Here is a 17,924-nt window from a genome sequence, read left to right on the forward strand (position 1 = left end):
AGGTTATTTTTTAAAAAATTAGAACAGCGTAATTTAAGGTTATTGAAAAGTGACACTTGACAAATTTATCCCGCACTCTTCAAAAATAAGGAAATTTTGATAAATATCCTCATCGCTATTATCATAAAAGATTCAATATCCCTTTCGATATTTAATGACAAATTTGAAAAGGTGTTTGAAATTCTTTCGGATTTTGTTGAATTTAACCCAAAATTTATTATTAATTGTTTACAAGAAATTTTATTTAACTCTTCTTGTAAAGAAAACTTTGCCAATATTTTGAATGCATTTGAAAATTCCGAGCTTAGAATATATTTGGATGAATGCGAAGATGAAATCGATCCTGAAATTTTTGACTCTCTCAAAAATATGTATTCAATTTTAAATGAATCTAATTCTCATCAATAATAACATATGAATAAAAAATAAATGGATTTAATTTTTTTTATCAGTTTCAATAGATTACAGTTATTTTTATTTTCTACAATATCTCATTACCAAATCGTTTTAACTCTTTGTATATCAAAGAATAATAATAAGTGACCTGTAATAACCATACTCATAATGGATTAGACCTCAAATTATTTAAAATGTCAATTCAATATTATTAAATTACAATTTCTTTTATTCTAATAGATTTTAACTAGCCAATCATGATTACAAATATTGTAGCCTTCATTAACTCATAATATCGAAGAATATAACTTATATTCATGGACAATTTGTGATTAATTTCCAATAATATATAAAACCGACTCAAATTAATCATGTTGGCATTAGCGCGCATCGATGCTCAATCTACCTGTAGTATTATAAGCTTATATTCCTATTTTTCAGCATTAAAATTGTGAATTACGTAATTTTGTCATAGTTTTACGTAATTTTAATTTTTTTTGATAAGAAAAAAATGACTTTAAGAAAAAACGAGATCACTCATAATCTTTTTCTCAGAAAACTGCAGAGTATACAACAAATGTACTCAAACGTGCATTAAGCACAATACCTGGTCCCCATTTCGCTCTATGGACCGATAATGGTACAAAAAATAAAGAAAAATTGCAAAAACGTTCCCACTTTTTGAGAGGGATGTTTTGCAAAATAATTTTATGGACATCTCTGGAAAGTTTCATTTCAGTTTGATAATATATCCAACACCTATATAGAAGAGCCTTGCTGATTTGACCTGAAAGAGCGAAAGTTAGTTTTTTGATTTGAAAACCCTGCAATTTAATATTGTTAAGGACTCAATGTAGAAATATGATATAATATCATGTAGAGATCAATCATCTTCCAAAAATCTTCTATGTATGAAAGAAAAAAATTTGCAAAACGTACCTCTCAAGAAGTGGGAACGTTTTGCACACTCTCGAAAATAAAACACAATTTCATTAATTATTATGCGAAAGGGAATTGAACATATTTTTATTCAACCAGATAATCCTCAGGCCAACAGATTTCGCAAAGAGAATTTCCCCAAACAGTAAGATTTTTCAAAAAAAAGAAATATAATGCGAAGAATTAAGATTAATCACCGAAAAAACAACTGATTTTACTTACTTTAATGATTTTGAAGATATGCAAATTATCAGGAAGAAAGCTCAATATAACAAATAAAATAATATTCTAATTTGCAAGAATGGGTTTAATGACTACGCACAAATACATAGCCTCATACATATCAACAAAGGTCTTGGTCTCCGAGGTTCTCAATTTCATCAGAAACCGCTATATGATAACCAAGCTTACTCAGATCTACACATAAATACATAGCCTCATACATATCAACAAAGGTCTCTCTACTCTTAAGTTCCAATTCCCAAAATTTTATTTTTATATTTATTGGCAAAAGGTAAAAGTTCCAAATTATCGTATCGTTAATTTTTAATTTGCTTTCAAATTATATTTTTTGTACTTACGTTCAATTTTATTTTTAATAAATTATTTATATTAAAATTTCGAAATATTCATAAATACATTCAATTCATATAATAATAGTCAATATCATCGTTTTGAGAAGATCAGATCCTACACAAAAACCATGGAGAGGATTGTATTTTCAATGTATGCCTCTGGTCGAGCACTAAAAGCAAAAGCTAGACAGTTTTTAACCTGTATATAAAAATGTATCATATATCTTTTTGGAAAATAAAAACAAATTTTATTTATTCAATATTATATAAAAAGGTGTTGATATTGCAGGTTTTTCAGTATGTTTTCCATCCCAATAAAACTCAATATTAATCGATATATCTGAAAAATACGAGGTGTCAAAGTGGTGAATTTCACCTCACTTCGTTTTGCTCCATTAAATTGACTCAATTTCATCCCTTTGCTGAGAATTTTTGTATTTGGAGGATAATAATCTAAATAATTCGAAATATTTGTTACAATAACTATCAGTGCTTGATTTAATGTTTGAATTTGATTGCTTCAAATTGCGCAATTTTAAGTAATTCGGCGTCAGATGTTAATTTTTTGCAAGAAGAATTAAATATATATGTGGGATTTGGTATTGCGTTTGATGTTTTGTTTGTTAATTCGTTGGATAAGGCTTTATCTGGGTTCCACGGATGAATACCATACTGATGCATTGACTTAATCACAAGCATCAATTAAAATTCTTACAATTTTTAACCTTGGTTTTGGGGTATTTGATAAATTATCTTGCTCATATGTGTAAAGCGGAACATATTTTAACCTGTTATTCTTTGATCTCAAAGATGCTGCACATCCTACATCAAATAACTGGAGAACTACTGTGCAGTAAGCTGGAAATGTCAAGAGTTCAATTCTGAAGAGACTCAAAAGTTTGCAAGTAAAATAACTTACTCGGCTGATATGATTATCACCGAATACGATATTATGCTGAGCTGCTGTGATAGCATCAAGACTTGAGCGATATCTCTGGATTTCGATAATAAAAGTTAAATTAAAGATATCCCATATCTTCTTTGTCATCCATCCATAAGATTGTCCTGTAAGGAATGCTCTCACGGAGCGGAGTTCCTGTGAACAATTTTATATTCCTGGAACAATAATAAATGGTTTCATCCGGTATCCTTCAGAATTATATGGGAAGATACTAGTAACAAGCACAAATTCATGCTCTTCTTTGGTTAAAGGAGGGTTGCTTTCAGTGCAGATAACTTTGTAACGCTTTGATGAAGCAGAGATGTTTCATAAATACTCCACTTATTCCATGGATCAATTCCTGCCGTATACTGAAATTAATGTAAGAAGTTAGCAACTGTTGCTGTGTTACAGTACTTTGCTCGTTTTTCCTCATTTTCTTTTGAGCTTTTGATCTCAATGTTGAGATCAGAGCAAACTCTGTTTAACCATGATCTTGAGGGGAGATATACTTCTAGCGAAGTAAACAATTCTTTTTCCTCTTGTTGGAAATTCGTCTGGATGAACAAGGCCAGCTAGATATAAAGCTCTGCTGTATCTATACTCCAGTAATTCGTAGGCAATCTGATAAGCTTCGATTACCTTTTCACATGCAAGACCTTTTGCTCTTTGATTGATTTCACCATAAAAATCAAGTAATTCGACCTCTGAAAGATACGATGGTTCTCCACCATTACATGTGGTTGTCCATACATTTTCCGCAATTGTATGTCGCAACTCTGCAGTTATTGAATCATCGCGTTCCATGTGAAATTCATCTTTGTTATCAGTGTAGCACTTTTTGTTTAGTCTTCTTTTGAAGATTTTACGTTGAATACGAGACAAAACTGCTTTTTCTCAATGAAGTTTACATTTGGCTTTAATGTAATTAAGACTTTTCATGTCACTTTTTGTAAAGTTCATTTTCGGTACGGAACAAATGCATATATTAATGCATTAATTCTAAATGTAATAAATTTTGTATCTTTGAAAATTTCAAAGTTAAAAAAAATTGGACTAATATTATTCGTCTTCAAATGTACTATGCAAATTAAAGTTTTTGGGCTATGGATTCTGGGATAAGATTATTGAAATTTTGGATGTTCCTCGAATTGGCCAGAGATTCGAGTGTCAATGCCTTGTTCCATAACATAGTAATTGTGTTTGTGACTGAGCATATTTTTTTCTAAAATATAGAGATTAAAATTGTAAAAATCTTCATTTAAGGAGTTCCTGTTAAATGATTGTGACTTGATTATATTTGTGTCGTTTTTGGTAGTCTCTTTATTCGATTTTGATGAATTTATGTTCGAAATTCGGTATTTAACTAATAAGATTCAGAGTAAAACACTGGAAATCGGATATTCTCTATGCCAATGAACTGGACAATCTGTGTGTTTGGGAGGTGAAATTCCAAATTTTTTTGAAATCCCGAAAATGAAGATCAACCCTTTATTTTTGATTAAGATATTTTACAATTTCAGATTTTTTTGAATACTTTTGATTCGGTTTTGTTAAAAGCATATCAGCTAACTTGTTTTAAAAATCACATATTTTTATGTGGTAAGACGAAATGATGGAAGTGAGGCATATCTCAATATTTTCACCAGATCTTCAGGCATTTAGCATGGATATATAATTGTTATCATGATTTGTATTTAGTAATATTATTTAATCCAACTTATCAAAGCTAAACAAGATAAGAAATGCGTTTTAATTTTTTTTCAAACAAAATTGAACAAAAATACACTTAGAAGATATATTTCTTTAAGTTATTTATAGTAATGGAAATAATATGGTATATCTATCATTAACATATAAGCAGATCATACCTCTCTTGTGCCATGCAATTATGAATTAAGAATTTTGTAAATTCAACTGTATATAATAATCTTTTAATTGAAAAACATCATCAGACCAAGAGATGTTAATCATGTGCATCTAATATAATTGTTTTTGTCTAGTGTTGAAAACAGAAATTCATCAAAAGTGACACCTCAGAAAAGCTATAATATTGAATTTTTGAACTTTTGATAGAGCACGTTTTTAAATATTAATTAAAGTAAATGTATATTTTGTAAAGATTCTTTTTAATAAAAAATAAAATTTTGAAGAAGAACACAAAATCTTCTGAAAAATAATATCACATAAACTCATATTATTTTCTAATATATAACTATTTTATATAAAAATCAAATTCAATGATCTTAAAAGCGAAGGATAAACCTCAAAATTTACGAATATAATGAGTGGGAATATAATGCTTATCTATCATAAAACCATATGAAATATCAATTTTTGCTTTACGCCTAATTTTTGACGACAATTAGCAAAAAATGTTAAATGTTAACACTCAGTCCATTTGAATATGAAAAATAAAATTGACTTTGATTAAATGTTTTTATTTATCATGCAATTCTTCTTGCGACCAAAGATTTGAATAAAATTTCAAAAAATAAGATAGCTTAAAAATAATATACGGTAGTGTTTACTAATAGATGAATAGTATATAAATTCTATTAAAATGGATTTGATCCAAAAAGATATATAAAATTTGATCATAAATAAAATTGTTTAGAAGTCATTTAAAATGATGTAATTATTCAAATTTTGCTAAAACCCATTCCTCTTTGATATATAACTCCCATTTTTGCATTTCTGGCTCGTACCAAAATTTTGAAACTTCGAATAATTCGTTAGGAGTGTAATTACTATTCGTTTTTGGATTAATATCGAGAGATAAATGTGGTGTATTGTTGTATTTTTCAATGAACTGCTGAACTGAGTCCTTGATTTGTTGAATATCATCCAACTCGTCTGGCAAAAACTTTTCTAAGCTTGGCCACAGGCGCTCCACCTTGCCGTTCTGTCTTGGCATATACGGCAAGGTGTGCTTCCAAACTATTCCGTTTTCCTGCATAACCTGGCCGAATTCACCGCGGTTTTCACCGCCGTTATCGGTCCAGATGCAGTAAGGGATAAACTCCTCTAAAAGTTTTCTTAAAATATTCGCTGTTGAGTTGGAAGACTTGTTTTTCAATAATTTAGTTTTGAGAACTTTACGTGTCATATCATTCAATATGGCAAAGAATGGAAAAGAAACATTACCGTGAAGGTAATGAATATCGCAGTGCCATATCAAATTCTTTGATATGGCACGATATTTGGTAGGTGGATCTGCTGGTTTGTAATCTCTTTTGAAGATAAACCTGATTCCATCATAAATTTTTCCACTTGATGAGGCTTTATTTTTTGTAAATTGTCAAAAATTTGATCTTTGTCAAATCTTCTATATTTTCAAATTCTTTTGCAATTTCTTCTTTTTCTTTCTCACAATCGGGATTTTGAACAATATTTTGAAACCTTTTAATCAATAAATAAGTTTTTGAAATTCCTCCTTTATATTGTGAAACACAAGAATTAATTAATTGTTTTTGTTCAAATGTTGGTGGATTTGGTTTTCTGCCGCGACTAACTTTTGGTAATTCGATTTCTTGAAGTTGAAATGCTCTTCTTATTGTATTTTCGGCAACATTCAATTTAATTTTACCATTTTCCAATTCAACTTCCTTTCCCACACTTTTGTAATATTCACCTTCTTCTATTCTTCTTTTAGCTTCAAATAGCCATTCTCTGTTTATAGATTGGCAGTAGTCATAAAAGTGGTCCTTCTTTTGTGATAAGATTCAAATTTGAATGTGGATGATAAATAAAAATCAAAAATAATTGTTATAATTTAAATGAAGAAGTAATTTAAAACGATTTTATTTATGATCAAATTTTATATATTTTTTTGGATCAAATCCATTTTAATAGAATTTATATACTATTCATCTATTAGTAAACACTACCGTATATTATTTTTAAGCTATCTTATTTTTTGAAATTTATTCAAATCTTTGGTCGCAAGAAGAATTGCATGATAAATAAAAACATTTAATCAAAGTCAATTTTATTTTTCATATTCAAATGGACTGAGTGTTAACATTTAACATTTTTTGCTAATTGTCGTCAAAAATTAGGCGTAAAGCAAAAATTGATATTTCATATGGTTTTATGATAGATAAGCATATATTCCCACTCATTATATTCGTAAATTTTGAGGTTTATCCTTCGCTTTTAAGATCATTGAATTTGATTTTTATATAAAATAGTTATATATTAGAAAATAATATGAGTTTATGTGATATTATTTTTCAGAAGATTTCATTCTATATGCCTATGAAAAGTACTCTCAAAACTAACTTTTTCCTAATTATAATTAAATCTAGAATATTGTATTATGCTTAGTGTTATTTCATTTTTCTCATTCAATTTAGAATTTACAAATGTCAAAAATTGAGAGCTGTCACTTTTGATGAATTTCTGTTTATTACATAGCATTAATAAAAAAAATCATTTGTTCTGATTAATATTTATCCAATAATAATATATATTCATTTTTGAATTTAATTAGCTTTTTTAAAGCTTAATATTTAATAATATTATTATTCAACATTCTTAATAAAATAAGATATATGCTTTATGTCTAATATATGTTTTGTAGAAATTTCGAGGAAATATCAAGGTTTCAACATCACTTCACTTCCACCATTTCGTCTTACGAAAGTTTAATTGTATGATTAAATACTTGGGCCATTCTAATATTTCATCTTTTGAAATCGATTTTGCTCAATAGGATATGTATTAAAATATTTTTCCAATGCATCCAATAAATTATCCGTGCCATTTATTGATATATCAAGAAAGTCGTTTTGTTTTGTTTCTATCGGGGTAATACGATGTGAAAAGTGACAAAAATATACTATGATTTATATTTCATTGTATAATAAAGTCGAGAAGGGAGTCCTAACCTTAAGAAAGGCTCTCTTCTCGACTTTCTGCTGCAATCTCACTCGAATTGCGCGTATATACTGCTTCTTTCATTAGAAGTAGTATATACGCGCAACAATATGCCATGGCAAGTGCACTTGTCGCCACTTTTAATGTTTCTCAAATGCAATGCGGAAGGAGTGGCAATATAGTACTTGGGTAGTTGTGGAGTTATGTGTTAGGAGAGGGAACAGGACAAATTTGCCACACGGCACTTTTTTTTAAAAAAAATTAATGGAGCGGAGCGATACTCTGCTGCAGGAGCCCCAAGGCTCCCAATCATACGAAAGGAGCCTCACTCTGATCCATCAGCAGAGCCTTTTCATTTGGCTCTGCTGATCAAAGATTCGGCGAAGCCATTCTTCGTTCAGGAGCCCAAGGCTCCCAATCATTACGAAAGGGAGCCTCAGGCTCCTGAGAATCCATCAGCAGAGGCCTTTTCATTTGGCCTCTGCTGATCAAAGATTCGGCGAAGCCATTCTTCGTCTCAGGAGCCCCAAGGCTCCCAATCATTACGAAAGGAGCCTCAGGGCTCCTGAGAATCCATCAGTAGAGGCCTTTTCATTTGGCCTCTGCTGATCAAAGATTCGGCGAAGCCATTCTTCGTCTCAGGAGCCCAAGGCTCCCAATCATTACGAAAGGGAGCCTCAGGGCTCCTGAGAATCCATCAGTAGAGGCCTTTTCATTTGGCCTCTGCTGATCAAAGATTCGGCGAAGCCATTCTTCGTCTCAGGAGCCCCAAGGCTCCCAATCATTACGAAAGGGAGCCTCAGGGCTCCTGAGAATCCATCAGTAGAGGCCTTTTCATTTGGCCTCTGCTGATCAAAGATTCGGCGAAGCCATTCTTCGTCTCAGGAGCCCCAAGGCTCCCAATCATTACGAAAGGGAGCCTCAGGGCTCCTGAGAAACCTCTTTGAGAAGTTTTCTTTAAGAAAACCTTCTCAAAGATGATTGTCAGCATTCACTCAAAATCTACCAAGAGTTTCAAAGTTTCAAATCTATCTGAAATGAAGCTTTGAATCTCTTGTATATCTAATTGTAGAGGTACCTTTTCAAAATGTCTTCTATTGATTAAATTTAATCAGTAAAAGTCATTTTGAAAGGTACATCTCTATAATTGCTATTGAGCATTCACTCTTGGAACCTTGGAGCTCTTGTGTAGTGCATGAAAACTCCAAGATTCTAGAATAAAACATATATCATAGACATAATTTCTTCAAATATAATTTAAGGTTATTTTTTAAAAAATTAGAACAGCGTAATTTAAGGTTATTGAAAAGTGACACTTGACAAATTTATCCCGCACTCTTCAAAAATAAGGAAATTTTGATAAATATCCTCATCGCTATTATCATAAAAGATTCAATATCCCTTTCGATATTTAATGACAAATTTGAAAAGGTGTTTGAAATTCTTTCGGATTTTGTTGAATTTAACCCAAAATTTATTATTAATTGTTTACAAGAAATTTTATTTAACTCTTCTTGTAAAGAAAACTTTGCCAATATTTTGAATGCATTTGAAAATTCCGAGCTTAGAATATATTTGGATGAATGCGAAGATGAAATCGATCCTGAAATTTTTGACTCTCTCAAAAATATGTATTCAATTTTAAATGATCTAATTCTCATCAATAATAACATATGAATAAAAAATAAATGGATTTAATTTTTTTTATCAGTTTCAATAGATTACAGTTATTTTTATTTTCTACAATATCTCATTACCAAATCGTTTTAACTCTTTGTATATCAAAGAATAATAATAAGTGACCTGTAATAACCATACTCATAATGGATTAGACCTCAAATTATTTAAAATGTCAATTCAATATTATTAAATTACAATTTCTTTTATTCTAATAGATTTTAACTAGCCAATCATGATTACAAATATTGTAGCCTTCATTAACTCATAATATCGAAGAATATAACTTATATTCATGGACAATTTGTGATTAATTTCCAATAATATATAAAACCGACTCAAATTAATCATGTTGGCATTAGCGCGCATCGATGCTCAATCTACCTGTAGTATTATAAGCTTATATTCCTATTTTTCAGCATTAAAATTGTGAATTACGTAATTTTGTCATAGTTTTACGTAATTTTAATTTTTTTGATAAGAAAAAAATGACTTTAAGAAAAAACGAGATCACTCATAATCTTTTTCTCAGAAAACTGCAGAGTATAAACAAATGTACTCAAACGTGCATTAAGCACAATACCTGGTCCCCATTTCGCTCTATGGACCGATAATGGTACAAAAAATAAAGAAAAATTGCAAAAACGTTCCCACTTTTTGAGAGGGATGTTTTGCAAAATAATTTTATGGACATCTCTGGAAAGTTTCATTTCAGTTTGATAATATATCCAACACCTATATAGAAGAGCCTTGCTGATTTGACCTGAAAGAGCGAAAGTTAGTTTTTGATTTGAAAACCCTGCAATTTAATATTGTTAAGGACTCAATGTAGAAATATGATATAATATCATGTAGAGATCAATCATCTTCCAAAAATCTTCTATGTATGAAAGAAAAAAATTTGCAAAACGTACCTCTCAAGAAGTGGGAACGTTTTGCACACTCTCGAAAATAAAACACAATTTCATTAATTATTATGCGAAAGGGGAATTGAACATATTTTTATTCAACCAGATAATCCTCAGGCCAACAGATTTCGCAAAGAGAATTTCCCCAAACAGTAAGATTTTTCAAAAAAAAGAAATATAATGCGAAGAATTAAGATTAATCACCGAAAAAACAACTGATTTTACTTACTTTAATGATTTTGAAGATATGCAAATTATCAGGAAGAAAGCTCAATATAACAAATAAAATAATATTTAATTTGCAAGAATGGTTTAATGACTACGCACAAATACATAGCCTCATACATATCAACAAAGGTCTTGGGTCTCCGAGGTTCTCAATTTCATCAGAAACCGCTATATGATAACCAAGCTTACTCAGATCTACACATAAATACATAGCCTCATACATATCAACAAAGGTCTCTCTACTCTTAAGTTCCAATTCCCAAAATTTTATTTTTATATTTATTGGCAAAAGGTAAAAGTTCCAAATTATCGTATCGTTAATTTTAATTTGCTTTCAAATTATATTTTTTGTACTTACGTTCAATTTTTATTTTTAATAAATTATTTATATTAAAATTTCGAAATATTCATAAATACATTCAATTCATATAATAATAGTCAATATCATCGTTTTGCGAAGATCAGATCCTACACAAAAACCATGGAGAGGATTGTATTTTCAATGTATGCCTCTGGTCGAGCACTAAAAGCAAAAGCTAGACAGTTTTTAACCTGTATAATAAAAATGTATCATATATCTTTTTGGAAAATAAAAACAAATTTTTATTTATTCAATATTATATAAAAAGGTGTTGATATTGCAGGTTTTTCAGTATGTTTTCCATCCCAATAAAACTCAATATTAATCGATATATCTGAAAAATACGAGGTGTCAAAGTGGTGAATTTCACCTCACTTCGTTTTGCTCCATTAAATTGACTCAATTTCATCCCTTTGCTGAGAATTTTTGTATTTGGAGGATAATAATCTAAATAATTCGAAATATTTGTTACAATAACTATCAGTGCTTGATTTAATGTTTGAATTTGATTGCTTCAAATTGCGCAATTTTAAGTAATTCGGCGTCAGATGTTAATTTTTTGCAAGAAGAATTAAATATATATGTGGGATTTGGTATTGCGTTTGATGTTTTGTTTGTTAATTCGTTGGATAAGGCTTTATCTGGGTTCCACGGATGAATACCATACTGATGCATTGACTTAATCACAAGCATCAATTAAAATTCTTACAATTTTTAACCTTGGTTTTGGGGTATTTGATAAATTATCTTGCTCATATGTGTAAAGCGGAACATATTTTAACCTGTTATTCTTTGATCTCAAAGATGCTGCACATCCTACATCAAATAACTGGAGAACTACTGTGCAGTAAGCTGGAAATGTCAAGAGTTCAATTCTGAAGAGACTCAAAAGTTTGCAAGTAAAATAACTTACTCGGCTGATATGATTATCACCGAATACGATATTATGCTGAGCTGCTGTGATAGCATCAAGACTTGAGCGATATCTCTGGATTTCGATAATAAAAGTTAAATTAAAGATATCCCATATCTTCTTTGTCATCCATCCATAAGATTGTCCTGTAAGGAATGCTCTCACGGAGCGGAGTTCCTGTGAACAATTTTATATTCCTGGAACAATAATAAATGGTTTCATCCGGTATCCTTCAGAATTATATGGGAAGATACTAGTAACAAGCACAAATTCATGCTCTTCTTTGGTTAAAGGAGGGTTGCTTTCAGTGCAGATAACTTTGTAACGCTTTGATGAAGCAGAGATGTTTCATAAATACTCCACTTATTCCATGGATCAATTCCTGCCGTATACTGAAATTAATGTAAGAAGTTAGCAACTGTTGCTGTGTTACAGTACTTGCTCGTTTTTCCTCATTTTCTTTTGAGCTTTTGATCTCAATGTTGAGATCAGAGCAAACTCTGTTTAACCATGATCTTGAGGGGAGATATACTTCTAGCGAAGTAAACAATTCTTTTTCCTCTTGTTGGAAATTCGTCTGGATGAACAAGGCCAGCTAGATATAAAGCTCTGCTGTATCTATACTCCAGTAATTCGTAGGCAATCTGATAAGCTTCGATTACCTTTTCACATGCAAGACCTTTTGCTCTTTGATTGATTTCACCATAAAAATCAAGTAATTCGACCTCTGAAAGATACGATGGTTCTCCACCATTACATGTGGTTGTCCATACATTTTCCGCAATTGTATGTCGCAACTCTGCAGTTATTGAATCATCGCGTTCCATGTGAAATTCATCTTTGTTATCAGTGTAGCACTTTTTGTTTAGTCTTCTTTTGAAGATTTTACGTTGAATACGAGACAAAACTGCTTTTTCTCAATGAAGTTTACATTTGGCTTTAATGTAATTAAGACTTTTCATGTCACTTTTTGTAAAGTTCATTTTCGGTACGGAACAAATGCATATATTAATGCATTAATTCTAAATGTAATAAATTTTGTATCTTTGAAAATTTCAAAGTTAAAAAAAATTGGACTAATATTATTCGTCTTCAAATGTACTATGCAAATTAAAGTTTTTGGGCTATGGATTCTGTGGGATAAGATTATTGAAATTTTGGATGTTCCTCGAATTGGCCAGAGATTCGAGTGTCAATGCCTTGTTCCATAACATAGTAATTGTGTTTGTGACTGAGCATATTTTTTTCTAAAATATAGAGATTAAAATTGTAAAAATCTTCATTTAAGGAGTTCCTGTTAAATGATTGTGACTTGATTATATTTGTGTCGTTTTTGGTAGTCTCTTTATTCGATTTTGATGAATTTATGTTCGAAATTCGGTATTTAACTAATAAGATTCAGAGTAAAACACTGGAAATCGGATATTCTCTATGCCAATGAACTGGACAATCTGTGTGTTTGGGAGGTGAAATTCCAAATTTTTTTGAAATCCCGAAAATGAAGATCAACCCTTTATTTTTGATTAAGATATTTTACAATTTCAGATTTTTTTGAATACTTTTGATTCGGTTTTGTTAAAAGCATATCAGCTAACTTGTTTTAAAAATCACATATTTTTATGTGGTAAGACGAAATGATGGAAGTGAGGCATATCTCAATATTTTCACCAGATCTTCAGGCATTTAGCATGGATATATAATTGTTATCATGATTTGTATTTAGTAATATTATTTAATCCAACTTATCAAAGCTAAACAAGATAAGAAATGCGTTTTAATTTTTTTTTCAAACAAAATTGAACAAAAAATACACTTAGAAGATATATTTCTTTAAGTTATTTATAGTAATGGAAATAATATGGTATATCTATCATTAACATATAAGCAGATCATACCTCTCTTGTGCCATGCAATTATGAATTAAGAATTTTGTAAATTCAACTGTATATAATAATCTTTTAATTGAAAAACATCATCAGACCAAGAGATGTTAATCATGTGCATCTAATATAATTGTTTTTGTCTAGTGTTGAAAACAGAAATTCATCAAAAGTGACACCTCAGAAAAGCTATAATATTGAATTTTTGGAACTTTTGATAGAGCACGTTTTTAAATATTAATTAAAGTAAATGTATATTTTGTAAAGATTCTTTTTAATAAAAAATAAAATTTTGAAGAAGAACACAAAATCTTCTGAAAAATAATATCACATAAACTCATATTATTTTCTAATATATAACTATTTTATATAAAAATCAAATTCAATGATCTTAAAAGCGAAGGATAAACCTCAAAATTTACGAATATAATGAGTGGGAATATAATGCTTATCTATCATAAAACCATATGAAATATCAATTTTTGCTTTACGCCTAATTTTTGACGACAATTAGCAAAAAATGTTAAATGTTAACACTCAGTCCATTTGAATATGAAAAATAAAATTGACTTTGATTAAATGTTTTTATTTATCATGCAATTCTTCTTGCGACCAAAGATTTGAATAAAATTTCAAAAAATAAGATAGCTTAAAAATAATATACGGTAGTGTTTACTAATAGATGAATAGTATATAAATTCTATTAAAATGGATTTGATCCAAAAAGATATATAAAATTTGATCATAAATAAAATTGTTTAGAAGTCATTTAAAATGATGTAATTATTCAAATTTTGCTAAAACCCATTCCTCTTTGATATATAACTCCCATTTTTGCATTTCTGGCTCGTACCAAAATTTTGAAACTTCGAATAATTCGTTAGGAGTGTAATTACTATTCGATTTTGGATTAATATCGAGAGATAAATGTGGTGTATTGTTGTATTTTTCAATGAACTGCTGAACTGAGTCCTTGATTTGTTGAATATCATCCAACTCGTCTGGCAAAAACTTTTCTAAGCTTGGCCACAGGCGCTCCACCTTGCCGTTCTGTCTTGGCATATACGGCAAGGTGTGCTTCCAAACTATTCCGTTTTCCTGCATAACCTGGCCGAATTCACCGCGGTTTTCACCGCCGTTATCGGTCCAGATGCAGTAAGGGATAAACTCCTCTAAAAGTTTTCTTAAAATATTCGCTGTTGAGTTGGAAGACTTGTTTTTCAATAATTTAGTTTTGAGAACTTTACGTGTCATATCATTCAATATGGCAAAGAATGGAAAAGAAACATTACCGTGAAGGTAATGAATATCGCAGTGCCATATCAAATTCTTTGATATGGCACGATATTTGGTAGGTGGATCTGCTGGTTTGTAATCTCTTTTTGAAGATAAACCTGATTCCATCATAAATTTTTCCACTTGATGAGGCTTTATTTTTGTAAATTGTCAAAAATTTGATCTTTTGTCAAATCTTCTATATTTTCAAATTCTTTTGCAATTTCTTCTTTTTCTTTCTCACAATCGGGATTTTGAACAATATTTTGAAACCTTTTAATCAATAAATAAGTTTTTGAAATTCCTCCTTTATATTGTGAAACACAAGAATTAATTAATTGTTTTTGTTCAAATGTTGGTGGATTTGGTTTTCTGCCGCGACTAACTTTTGGTAATTCGATTTCTTGAAGTTGAAATGCTCTTCTTATTGTATTTTCGGCAACATTCAATTTAATTTTACCATTTTCCAATTCAACTTCCTTTCCCACACTTTTGTAATATTCACCTTCTTCTATTCTTCTTTTAGCTTCAAATAGCCATTCTCTGTTTATAGATTTGGCAGTAGTCATAAAAGTGGTCCTTCTTTTGTGATAAGATTCAAATTTGAATGTGGATGATAAATAAAAATCAAAAATAATTGTTATAATTTAAATGAAGAAGTAATTTAAAACGATTTTATTTATGATCAAATTTTATATATTTTTTTGGATCAAATCCATTTTAATAGAATTTATATACTATTCATCTATTAGTAAACACTACCGTATATTATTTTTAAGCTATCTTATTTTTTGAAATTTTATTCAAATCTTTGGTCGCAAGAAGAATTGCATGATAAATAAAAACATTTAATCAAAGTCAATTTTATTTTTCATATTCAAATGGACTGAGTGTTAACATTTAACATTTTTTGCTAATTGTCGTCAAAAATTAGGCGTAAAGCAAAAATTGATATTTCATATGGTTTTATGATAGATAAGCATTATATTCCCACTCATTATATTCGTAAATTTTGAGGTTTATCCTTCGCTTTTAAGATCATTGAATTTGATTTTTATATAAAATAGTTATATATTAGAAAATAATATGAGTTTATGTGATATTATTTTTCAGAAGATTTCATTCTATATGCCTATGAAAAGTACTCTCAAAACTAACTTTTTCCTAATTATAATTAAATCTAGAATATTGTATTATGCTTAGTGTTATTTCATTTTTCTCATTCAATTTAGAATTTACAAATGTCAAAAATTGAGAGCTGTCAATTTTGATGAATTTCTGTTTATTACATAGCATTAATAAAAAAATCATTTGTTCTGATTAATATTTATCCAATAATAATATATATTCATTTTTGAATTTAATTAGCTTTTTTAAAGCTTAATATTTAATAATATTATTATTCAACATTCTTAATAAAATAAGATATATGCTTTATGTCTAATATATGTTTTGTAGAAATTTCGAGGAAATATCAAGGTTTCAACATCACTTCACTTCCACCATTTCGTCTTACGAAAGTTTAATTGTATGATTAAATACTTGGGCCATTCTAATATTTCATCTTTTTGAAATCGATTTTGCTCAATAGGATATGTATTAAAATATTTTTCCAATGCATCCAATAAATTATCCGTGCCATTTATTGATATATCAAGAAAGTCGTTTTGTTTTGTTTCTATCGGGGTAATACGATGTGAAAAGTGACAAAAATATACTATGATTTATATTTCATTGTATAATAAAGTCGAGAAGGGAGTCCTAACCTTAAGAAAGGGCTCTCTTCTCGACTTTCTGCTGCAATCTCACTCGAATTGCGCGTATATACTGCTTCTTTCATTAGAAGTAGTATATACGCGCAACAATATGCCATGGCAAGTGCACTTGTCACCACTTTTAATGTTTCTCAAATGCAATGCGGGAAGGAGTGGCAATATAGTACTTGGGTAGTTGTGGAGTTATGTGTTAGGAGAGGGAACAGGACAAATTTGCCACACGGCACTTTTTTTTAAAAAAAATTAATGGAGCGGAGCGATACTCTGCTGCAGGAGCCCCAAGGCTCCCAATCATTACGAAAGGGAGCCTCAGGGCTCCTGAGAATCCATCAGCAGAGGCCTTTTCATTTGGCCTCTGCTGATCAAAGATTCGGCGAAGCCATTCTTCGTCTCAGGAGCCCCAAGGCTCCCAATCATTACGAAAGGGAGCCTCAGGGCTCCTGAGAATCCATCAGTAGAGGCCTTTTCATTTGGCCTCTGCTGATCAAAGATTCGGCGAAGCCATTCTTCGTCTCAGGAGCCCCAAGGCTCCCAATCATTACGAAAGGGAGCCTCAGGGCTCCTGAGAATCCATCAGTAGAGGCCTTTTCATTTGGCCTCTGCTGATCAAAGATTCGGCGAAGCCATTCTTCGTCTCAGGAGCCCCAAGGCTCCCAATCATTACGAAAGGGAGCCTCAGGGCTCCTGAGAATCCATCAGTAGAGAGGCCTTTTCATTTGGCCTCTGCTGATCAAAGATTCGGCGAAGCCATTCTTCGTCTCAGGAGCCCCAAGGCTCCCAATCATTACGAAAGGGAGCCTCAGGGCTCCTGAGAATCCATCAGTAGAGGCCTTTTCATTTGGCCTCTGCTGATCAAAGATTCGGCGAAGCCATTCTTCGTCTCAGGAGCCCCAAGGCTCCCAATCATTACGAAAGGGAGCCTCAGGGCTCCTGAGAAACCTCTTTGAGAAGGTTTTCTTTAAGAAAACCTTCTCAAAGATGATTGTCAGCATTCACTCAAAATCTACCAAGAGTTTCAAAGTTTCAAATCTATCTGAAATGAAGCTTTGAATCTCTTGTATATCTAATTGTAGAGGTACCTTTTCAAAATGTCTTCTATTGATTAAATTTAATCAGTAAAAGTCATTTTGAAAAGGTACATCTCTATAATTGCTATTGAGCATTCACTCTTGGAAC

At 30.7% G+C, this 17,924-nt stretch overlaps 3 protein-coding genes across 3 annotated transcripts, besides 13 other annotated features; all 3 read right to left on the reverse strand.

The window, feature by feature from the left end:
* Positions 1-78: part of a mobile genetic element that runs on past the window's edge.
* Positions 79-3,318: 3,240 nt separating this feature from the next.
* TVAGG3_0139180 (uncharacterized protein) lies at positions 3,319-3,657 on the reverse strand (the record flags this gene model as incomplete). The annotated part of the gene is made up of 1 exon (XM_051224209.1): positions 3,319-3,657. One exon carries the CDS (start codon positions 3,655-3,657, stop codon positions 3,319-3,321), a length of 339 nt encoding a protein of 112 aa, XP_051109195.1.
* Positions 3,658-4,853: 1,196 nt separating this feature from the next.
* Positions 4,854-4,891: a mobile genetic element.
* Positions 4,854-4,891: a terminal%2Cinverted (terminal inverted repeat of Banshee-A3 transposon ID:TVAGG3_0139190).
* A 2,336-nt stretch (positions 4,892-7,227) lies between these two features.
* Positions 7,228-7,264: a mobile genetic element.
* Positions 7,228-7,264: a terminal%2Cinverted (terminal inverted repeat of Banshee-A3 transposon ID:TVAGG3_0139200).
* Positions 7,265-7,947: 683 nt separating this feature from the next.
* Positions 7,948-7,981: a terminal%2Cinverted (terminal inverted repeat of MuDR-4N1_TV transposon ID:TVAGG3_0139210).
* Positions 7,948-9,069: a mobile genetic element.
* Positions 9,070-12,306: 3,237 nt separating this feature from the next.
* Positions 12,307-12,645, reverse strand: TVAGG3_0139220 (uncharacterized protein; the record flags this gene model as incomplete). Its single annotated transcript, XM_051224210.1, has 1 exon — positions 12,307-12,645. One exon carries the CDS (start codon positions 12,643-12,645, stop codon positions 12,307-12,309), a length of 339 nt encoding a protein of 112 aa, XP_051109196.1.
* A 1,200-nt stretch (positions 12,646-13,845) lies between these two features.
* Positions 13,846-13,883: a mobile genetic element.
* Positions 13,846-13,883: a terminal%2Cinverted (terminal inverted repeat of Banshee-A3 transposon ID:TVAGG3_0139230).
* A 598-nt stretch (positions 13,884-14,481) lies between these two features.
* TVAGG3_0139240 (transposase family) lies at positions 14,482-14,952 on the reverse strand (the record flags this gene model as incomplete). Its single annotated transcript, XM_051224211.1, has 1 exon — positions 14,482-14,952. One exon carries the CDS (start codon positions 14,950-14,952, stop codon positions 14,482-14,484), a length of 471 nt encoding a protein of 156 aa, XP_051109197.1.
* Positions 14,953-16,224: 1,272 nt separating this feature from the next.
* Positions 16,225-16,261: a mobile genetic element.
* Positions 16,225-16,261: a terminal%2Cinverted (terminal inverted repeat of Banshee-A3 transposon ID:TVAGG3_0139250).
* A 685-nt stretch (positions 16,262-16,946) lies between these two features.
* Positions 16,947-16,980: a terminal%2Cinverted (terminal inverted repeat of MuDR-4N1_TV transposon ID:TVAGG3_0139260).
* Positions 16,947-17,924: part of a mobile genetic element that runs on past the window's edge.

This window comes from Trichomonas vaginalis, chromosome IV (assembly GCF_026262505.1).
Source record: "Trichomonas vaginalis G3 chromosome IV, whole genome shotgun sequence".
Taxonomy (NCBI): domain Eukaryota; phylum Parabasalia; order Trichomonadida; family Trichomonadidae; genus Trichomonas; species Trichomonas vaginalis.